The 10000-nt window shown below is 36.7% G+C and overlaps 2 protein-coding genes across 2 annotated transcripts in view; both read left to right on the top strand.

The window, feature by feature from the left end:
* The window catches only part of LOC135213163 (uncharacterized), a gene marked incomplete at its 3' end in the record, with an annotated part of 298865 nt that overhangs the window by 72146 nt on the left and 216719 nt on the right, over nucleotides 1-10000 (top strand).
* Nucleotides 1-10000, top strand: part of LOC135213154 (uncharacterized) — a 309126-nt gene that overhangs the window by 251990 nt on the left and 47136 nt on the right. The window contains 1 exon segment of the mRNA XM_064247098.1: nucleotides 2487-2502. Within this exon segment, the coding sequence (XP_064103168.1) occupies nucleotides 2487-2502 (16 nt within the window).

Below are 10000 nucleotides of genomic sequence, written 5' to 3'. Positions count from 1 at the left end.
CGCCTCATGCCATCGACGTATAAGACCCGGGTGGGGGGGGGTCCTAGGTCTAGCTTCCTCATTCCCCCTACCCCCCAAAAAAATCTACAAGGAAAGTTTTTTTTTTTTCTTTTTCTTTTTTTTTCCAACTTCTAAGTCAAGTTTTAAATTACAGATTGGCTTTGCAGATGGGTCTAACCCCTCACCCACCCTACTACATCCTCCCCTTCCAACTCGCAACTCTACATTAAGAATTTCTAGGCGTCTAACTCCATACTCTGGCCATGTGTTATCTATCTTAGCAATTAAAACAGTAATTTTAATATTTTGTTACCTATTTTTTATCTCTTGGCGTCGCGTGAATCCATGGTTATTCAGTTATTAGTTATTTCTACAACTTGTAGTGTTACTTTTATGGTTAAAATCGTAATTGTTTGTAATTATTTCTCGTTATAGGTCTAGACTGTTATATAATTCCTCTTCAGTCAGTCTACCTTCTCTCTCTCTCTCTCTCTCTCTCTCTCTCTCTCTCTCTCTCTCTCTCTCTCTCTCTCTCTCTCTCTCTACTTTTAATATCATGGTTTACCTTACATATAGTACTAATTAATGTTTTTCGTTAATAAATATATATTAGAAAAATTAGTTTGTTTTTTGTAGTTTTTTCATCTTACTCTTTATAATAAAAATGAGAATGATCATGGAATATCCGTTACATAAAGAAAGGTTGAAAGTTGTTTATTTATTTATTTATTTATTTATTTATTTATTTATTTTAGTAAAATCACTAAAACCTTTTTGCTCTATACTCAGTTGGTTTCTATCATGCAACACTTACGTCTCCCTAAAACTTGTGTCATTAAAGTGTCAGGTTAGACAATTAAACCAACCCTTAAAAAAAAAGTGATAAAAAGTGGTCTATTCGTCTAGTAGTACCATATTAACTGTCACTTAGGTAAATGCTCTTTCGTTAGGACGGTTCACTCAAGAACTCAAGCCACTGTACTATAGTTCAGTCACTGTAGCGTCTTCTATAGTCATGAAATTCGAACTAAGTTAAAAAATATTATAGAACCTTTTATTATTTTCCCTTCATCGTGTATTTTAACAGTTTTTCATCGCCGAGATATTAAGTAGTTAAGTTTCAATGATCAAGGTTAACAAAATATACTCATTAGCCACTATACTCACCTTCTTAGTACTATCAAGTTCTATAGTCATGAAATTCGAATAAAACTTAAGTTAGTATAATACTTTCGATTCCTTTAAATTGCTATTCGCATCTTAAGAGTAATTCGTAGCTGAGGTCGTAAATGGTTCAGTGATTAGTGTAATAAAACCAAGGCTAGACTCATCATCGTACATTGTAGTACTGAGTTCCCACGCCATTAAGTAACTGGACATTTGCGATTTCCTACTAGATGCGTCTGAATTTTTTATTTTTTTTTATTTTTTTATTTATTTATTATTTTGTGTGTGGGGCAAAATATCATGTTACTTGTCTTTCTGCAATTTTTATTTTAAAAAGTGTCACGTTGATCAAACATAAGGCTTCTCGCGTCTGTGATTCTCAAAAGCCTCCTCAACATTAGGCTTAGTCTCTTGTGCACCTTGAACAAATGAACATCCTAACATTAGGCCTTGTCTTTGTGTACCTTAAACACAATGAACATCAACATCTTAACATTACGCTTAGTCTCTTGTGCACCTTGAAGAAATGAACATTCTAACATTAGGCCTAGTCTCGTGTGTACCTTAAAAACAAACGAACAACCCAACATTACGCGTAGTCTCGTGCGCACCTTAAACAAGTGAACATCTAATTTCACACCTTATTTAGTTTTATTTCAATTCCTCTCCGTCCGTCCTTCTTCCACTACAACTTGTAACGAAGTTTCCTCCAGAAATTCAGCCAGGGACCCCTAGACCCTAGCCAGCTGCAACGCCAGGTTAGCTCCCAATCAGTCAATCGCTCCAAAACCTGCCAAGAGTTACAGGAAATTTTCTCGTTCGTTTCCTGTCTCGAATAACGTTTTATTGTTTCCTCTTGTCTTTCTCGGGCGTTTTTTTTTTTTTTTTATAATTTTCCTTTTGTGTTTTTCTAAATCATTAGTTTTTATTTTTACTGAATTTTTTAAAGCTGTTTTATATATATATATATATATATATTGTAACGCCAGATGATTTAAAATCATTCATTCATACTAAGTACTTTACTGTTTTTTATCCCATTATTATTATTATTATTATTATTATTATTATTATTATTATTATTATTATTATTATTATGCTCCCGTAAATCCTGTTTTATAATTGGACTTAATACATAATGGTTTGTTTAAATTCAATACAAAATATTAGTCTTGTAATCAACCTCATATATATATGTATGTATATATAGAGTTTGTGTTTGTATGTACTTATATTTAGTCATATTTCCTGGTACATAAAAACTTACAACCTCGTGATCCACAACATGAGACTAATTATATTATTTTCTTCTTTTGCAGAAACATGGTGATAAAAGTAAGTAGTATTACCCGTCAATAGTTATTATTTGTTGTTATTATTGTAGTAATTGTTGTGCATGTAACTGCGGTTGTAGCTGTAGCAATCGATGTTATTGTTGTGAGACCACTGGGAGTTATGACGTCAGCATAAAAGGGAAAAAACTGGTTTTGTGCTGTGAACTCCGCGCTCCGGACATCTCAAGGTTAGTCAGCGAAGACAGTCTTTTTCTTCTTCTTTTTGTTCTTTTTTACTTTATTTATTTATTATTTTTTTTTTTTTGGACACACTTCTTGGCTGGGAGAATCTCTCTCTCTCTCTGTCAAACGTACCACTCACTCACAATACGAACCCAGTACCACCGTCTACGACTAAGACTACGTATTATATCTCTCTCTCATACACTAAATCATTTCTGCCGTCTACACATTCTCTCTCTCTCTCTCTCTCTCTCTCTCTCTCTCTCTCTCTCTCTCTCTCTCTCTCTCTCGCTTAACAGTCAGTGGCTTCTGTTTCCAACATACGAAAAAACGTACTTTGTCTTTTTCTATGTAATACTCGTAATTAGCTCTGGCAAAAACATCCTAGTGTTTGTGTCCATCTAATAGGTTGAGTGCCATGTTAAACATTCCACAGAGAAAGAAACGTCCATTACAATTAAAAAGTGAGCCAAAAGGAAAAAAAGTACTCCCTTTGTCACACGACTTCAGCGAGCAAATGGCATCTACGTAGACATTTGCGGGCGGATATTGGAGGCGTGCTAATTCGAACTTGTGCAATATTGCTTCACTGAGAACATGCACGATTTAAATTTGCATAAGTAAGCGTGTGCATTGGCCCACTAGGCGCTAAATATATCGAAATATGTGGGCTAAAATGTTTGTTTTTACGCGACGCCTCATTATGAGTCAAAAGTCGAATTCGGCAACTCTGTCCTTACGTAGGAATCTACCGCTTTAGAAATTCCAATAGGATTTTTCTATGCGACTGAACAAGGGAGACTGATGTAGGATGCATATCGCACATCCTGCGCTGCAACTAAGTCTCCCAGTAAACAAAGATATCGCGGATAAAATCCTTCTTGGACGCCAATTGCTTTAAAAGTTGAAGCTACTCGCCATATGCCATGTCGATTTAAATATTCTCGATTTTTATTCATATTTTGTAATAATCTTCTTTTATCTGTGACCGCATCAGCCATCTTGACCAAGTAACGTCACGTTTCGCTCGTCCACAAGAATGCGAATGCATAAACAGCAATAATAATACAGAAAAACGCTTTCTTTTTTGCTTGATAAGAATCACTCCTCGGTCGTAAGAATTCGCTTGCTTGACTCGCCCACTTTTCTTACGAGCGATGTGATTGGTGGCGGTTGGCAGCTTCGACCAATCAGTGACGAGGATACGAGTAGCGTAGTTAGAGACGTCTCCATTACGAAGCATGACTAGGAAGTCCTTTTGAGAGATCGCCGGATTAAACCGGAAATTTTGAGGCACCTTTAGGTTTTAATGTCATTATTTGAATATGTAGATTTGTATTAATGTAATATATACAGATTTTTATAGTACTATAGTTGCTACGGTCATTTCAGGGAAATGAACATTGTGTATTGTATCGGTTTCCGACTGCAAGCATTTGTTGCATCTAGTGACCTTTGCTGGGGGAAAATGTCAGTTGTTTGAACTGCATCCATCCCTGCTCCCTTTTGCATTTATATACTCGAATTAGTAGCTCTCTCTCTCTCTCTCTCTCTCTCTCTCTCTCTCTCTCTCTCTCTCTGCGTGACGGTAGACGTACTCAAGGCTGGAGAAATTAGACCGAACGTAACATATGACCTACCCCAGCAGTAATTACACTAGCAGTGCGCGCTCTCTCTCTCTCTGAAAATAAAATTGAAAGAAGGATGAATGAGAGGAAAGTGGAGGAGAGACTAGGTCTACAAGAAACCGAAGATTTGAATAAGGGAGCTCTGAAAACCGTTATCTTTAGTACTACAGTTGTTGTTTTCCAAATTGCGCAAACTACATTGAATTGTAGATTGAAATAAACAAACAAATTCATAATTTCTCGACTTGAATAGGAATTGACGAGTTTGAGCCACAAAAAAAAGTAAAAATGAAAGAAATACTACTGAAGTGTAAAGTTATTGCACAAAATCCTTAGTACTATAGTTGTTGTTTTCAAAAGTGCACGTAGTATAGCAAGTTGCTGATTGAAACAAACAAACAATAATTTCTCCTATAATATATAGTAACCTAGGAACTTCGGGAACCACAACAAAGTACTCCGTTTCAGTGGAGGATGAAGCTGTGGAGAATCGGTTTACGATCCCGTCCGATGTCATTTACAAGGGATTAGATCCTTCTGTATAAGTCTCGAGGCCACCTTGGAGGGTTAGGTCTCTCTCTCTCTCTCTCTCTCATTTTAAATGTTGTAACGGTTCCCTTGTTTTGATCTGTTGAACCCGGGTGGTATGGTGGGGAGTGAATAAATATATACATATATACTATATAATATATATATATATATATATATATATATATATATATATATATATCATACACACACACACACACACACACACACACACACACACACAGAGCACAGTCGTGAAATTCAGTAAAAGATCAACATGATTATTGTTATTTAAAATGTGCGCACGTTTGTAGAGAGAGAGAGAAAAAATCAAAATATGTCCAGACAACTTTATTTGAGGGACGCCATCTTTTTATGAGCATGGAATGAAGCCTGAAGGATTCTTCCTCCTCCACCTCTTCTTCTTCATCTTCTTCTTTCCCTTTCATTTGGCCCTGGGACAGACGGAAAATATATTCGCACATATTACGTCAGTGGCCGATGGTTTCTTACATTCCGTTTTTTATATTCTGAGCCCTGTTGAACTCAAAAGAGGATCCCGTAGGCCTATAGATGTTTTCCCCTTTATCCTTCAACCTAATTGTGTCCTTTTAAGTAGTAGGGCTTTGTTTAAGTGCTGCGAATAAATACAGAGGAAGAGACTTCCTACGGCCTCCCCAACAGGTATTATTTGAGCATGAGTCTAGATTTTGGAATCTAACACTTGTGATCAACTATCTTGGGCAATATTTGCGTTAAACTTTTATTTTATAATGTAGATAAATTGACCATAACATTGTTTTCCTTCATAAGGTGTAAAATTCATGTCAGAATTCGTAGGTTAGTTAATATTTGCCAAAAAGGGGCAAAGAATTTAAAACATGCGTAGGTATGACAGTACTGTATGCATTTCTTGAAAAGGTGACAATTACAGGGATTCTCTCTCTCTCTTCTCTCTCTCTCTCTCTGACGCTTGTTTACCATTTTGGTCCAACACCTTTGGCCTACAGTGATTAGCTTAGTAGTCCTTTTCCTCAACGCCCACTTCCTTTTGAGCATTTATTTATCACCTCCTCCTTGTTTCTATCTTTATCCTGTTCCCTGAAGATTTTGAGAAGCATCTCTATAGTTGTCTTAAGAGATTTCAGTCACAACCTTGGGCCTAATAAATCTTTTTGGTTATTAGGCCTAACAATCAGGCTAGAACGCATAGTACCAAGAACTTCTAGTTGATTGACTGTAAGGTATATGCATTATTTATTAATTCATTAATTTATTTTTTAGTATGATTTTATAAAGTTTATTCCTGGGTTCATATTACTTTTAGGGGTGTATCTATTAATACACATAACTTATGTGTAGTCCTTTGAGAGAGAGAGAGAGAGAGAGAGAGAGAGAGAGAGGTGGCTGTTAGAGATGACATAAAACGGCTGATAAGAAATACACATACATACATACATACATACATACATACATACATACAGTGTGTTCAGTAATGAAAACATTGTTCAGTAGCTCATTATACAACCTTTCCCTTGTATAAGAAAAAAAAAAAAAAAAAACATTCAATTCAAAAGAAAACCTTCTGAAAGGAACATTTTGTCCTTTGCATTACAAATAAGAACAAGACGACGGCATCCATTTTTGCACTTTTCTGTAGACTTTTCTCTGGGAATGTTTTTGATGCTTTGATGTAAAAAGACGCACATCAGAAGCTGAATAAAGTCTCAGGCTTGTAAAATAAACCTTTGTTTTGCGTGTATGTGCGTTGGTGTGTATGTGCGTGCGCGCGCGCTAGATTCGTATCGTTTATTATGACTAGAGCGTACATTAGTATTGTCTGCTGTAGGTGAGCTAAAGTTGGGAAGGCTCGAATTTCGTAATCACATTTGATTAAATTTTATCGCGGTTGACGTATGGATGATGTCGGTGTTTGTGCTGTGATTTAGTTTGTTAGATGTTTGTTCTTTAGTTTGTTGCGCAGTAAGTCAAACGCACGACTTGCTTCAGCGAGTCATTTTAACGTCGAGATTTCCTTTTGAACTGAACCGGGCGAGTTTGGTCAATTTCAACTTGAAATTACGTTGCTTTTAGCCAGTTAGAGTCATGGCACGGTTACGTATTATAGCCAAACTAGTTACGCTCGACTCGCTGAAGAGATCCAATATATCTAATTGATAACACCTGATAACACCTGCATGTTATCGTCCCATAACGCCACGTCGGAGTTCGTGTGGAAGAGTGCGTTTCTTTCTCGTCGCCATGTCCGCCGCCTAAATCTCACGTACTTCACTTCGCTTAGTGTCAGATCCGTGGTTGAAGAAGTGAACGTGTACGTGTGAGATTTCCGTGAAATTTTGCTTCAAAATGGCGTTGTTATTTCAATATTCTCTCTGTGTTGTGGCACAGTCGTGTGTTGTTCGGTTCCCGTGCGCAAGAAAGACTTGCGAACGTTGGAAGGTGTCGTGGAAATAGATAAAGACCAGACTTATGGAGGGAAAGCTCTTTAGCGGCTGTGCGGGGAAACACCTTCCGTCATGGTCTGAGAGAGGGAGAGGGAGAGAGAGGGTGAGGGCGAGTGTGGCAGATGGGTGAAGGGAGTAAGACATTCACTCATGGATTGGGTAGAACGGTTTTGGGCATGGGGACGGGTGGGGAGAAGGTAGAGGGCACCAGAAGGATCGTCTCAAGACCGAGTTGGCAGAAGGATCGTCGTCTCAAGACCGAGTTGGAGAGGATAAATATAACCACTTGTGGTACGCCCTTTTGGTGGGCGGGGGGGGGGGGGGGGGTGGGGGGGGGGGGGGGTTGTAGATGTTGTCTGGGGTGGGTTTGGGTATGTTGTACTGGTTCCTTAAATGCTGGAGGAGTTGGAGGCTGAGGAGGAGGAGGAGAGGTCGTAGGTTAAGGGAGAAACAGCGCGGCTGAGACTCGGTAGAAACAACATGGTCTGGAGGAGAGAATTAGTCTCTGGGAGACTGGGTCCGAAATGTTGGTCTACGTGAGGAGACTCCATACCTACGCTCACGTTTTGTTTACCTACACACACACACACATACAAACTTATTTTTTCTTGAATATCTGTGACAGCCATTTACAAGACGAATGGTTGATGCAATATATAGGAGTCATATTCCATTGTTGCTTAGCACTTACACTTATTATAATAAGACCACAAAAGTCATGACGTTAAGTCTAATACTTCTTCTTTTTTTATATATATTTTTGTTTTCGTTTGTGACGCTGAATATTAACGGAAATAACTGAAACTATTTAGATAAAGTTCAACGTTCAATTTATTTTACCTTGGTCGTATGGCGTAGTGTGTTGCTTGATTATGCCTTGGTAAACAAGTTTCTTGTTTTGATGTAAATTGCTTTATAATACCAAAGGTTTTTAATTTCCATTGATTGTTGCATTGATAGGAATGGCATAAAGTTATGAAGGTCGAATTTCATTCAAATTGAAGTTTCCGATCGTCCTTGCGTAATTTTGAATTATTATTCTTCGTTTTCTGTGTATTCAGTAATTTTTATAGGGCAGTTAGGAATTACTAATGTTGAAGGCTCCTCATAGTTAATTATCCGATCTCTTCTTTATGTATTTCTTCTTTATGCATTTTTTATTATCTTCAGTAACTCCTTTCAAATGAACACCATGTTCTTTGCAAGCTTGTATTTCAAGTCGGTGGCCCCTTTGGTGGGCTTGTTCCATATAAATTTTTTTATCATAATAATAATAATAATTTTTGTTTTGGTGGATAGTGGATAATTGCTTTTGGGGGAGGGGGACTACGTCGATTGGCAGTATTACATTATTAAAATCATTGGACCAATACAAAGTTTTATACCTCAGCTGTGCTAAGAAGAACAGTGTTTAACTTGAACGTTTATTTTGGCTGTTATAGAGGAGAGAGAGAGAGAGAGAGAGAGAGAGAGAGAGAGAGAGAGAGAGAGAGAGGGAGAGAAGAGAGAGAGAGAGAGAGAGAGAGAGAGAGAGAGAGAGAGACTGCAGCCTTACTAAGTGGAACTTGGAAAACTTTCACATTCACGTCTTAGTCTAATTCTGCTTCGGGTTCCAAAGTAAGTTATCTTGAAATTTGTTGAGCAAACCAATAGTTAAACCTGGTCTAGACAGAATAATAAGCCACAATTAGAACAATATAAGTTTGCACTGCGTCTAGTTTTTAGGTAATACCGGCACATAGTGTTTTTAGTTTTATATTTTCATTTACGTACTATATACTACGAGGTTTAGAAAATATATATGCTGACACAGGAATGCACTGTAGTCTCGTGTTCGTTAGTGGATGATAGGCCTAGGTGGTTTTAAAATAATGATTATGTTGAAATACTTTGTATGATATTAGAGCAAGACGGACTTATATATATATATATATATATATATATATATATATATATATATATATATATATTATATATATATATATAGATATATTATATATTGTGTTATCTTCACAGCTGCTGTGATGCATCGCTGTTACTGTTCCAGCAGCAGGTGTTTACTACAATTGGAAATAATTTCTCCTTTGAAGTCTGGTGAAAATTGTCCTTATTTCTTTATATATATATATATATATATATATATATATATATATATATATATATATATATTCAAGGAAGCTCGTTTATCACCAGGGCCATTGATGAAATGGAAAATGGAATGAATTTGTTTGTTAGCCGAGCTATCTAACAAAGTTGAATAAATGAATGATTAGACTCATAAACAGTTATTTTTAATGCATATGTTTATTTGGTGTTACCTCGATGACATGGAGGTTATGGTTTTGTTTTGTATGTCGGGGAGTTTTTAGCAGTACACAAAAATTTGCTTTTATTTGTTCGAATATTTGACCAAAATTGGTTTATGATTTGAAGACAAGGTCTATTTACAAAGATATCAAGTTACAATTGATTTCTCTCTATTTCTTATTTGGTGGTGCTATTGGCCTACTTGCGTCTTTTCTTTTGACTTTTCATGCTTTCACAGTTAATGTCATTCTTTCATGGTGATATAGGCCTATTTATTTCTTTGATTTCATGTGCTTATGCAGTGAACATCCCTTTTTGGTGTTGCTGTAAGGCTTATTTACTTCTCATTTCCTTTTGATTTCCTACTCCTATTACACAGACAGCCTCT

Source organism: Macrobrachium nipponense, chromosome 42, assembly GCF_015104395.2.
Source record: "Macrobrachium nipponense isolate FS-2020 chromosome 42, ASM1510439v2, whole genome shotgun sequence".
Classification (NCBI taxonomy): domain Eukaryota; kingdom Metazoa; phylum Arthropoda; class Malacostraca; order Decapoda; family Palaemonidae; genus Macrobrachium; species Macrobrachium nipponense.
Note: the sequence above shows the minus strand (reverse complement) of the source record. Positions and strands in the feature narration are given on the sequence as shown.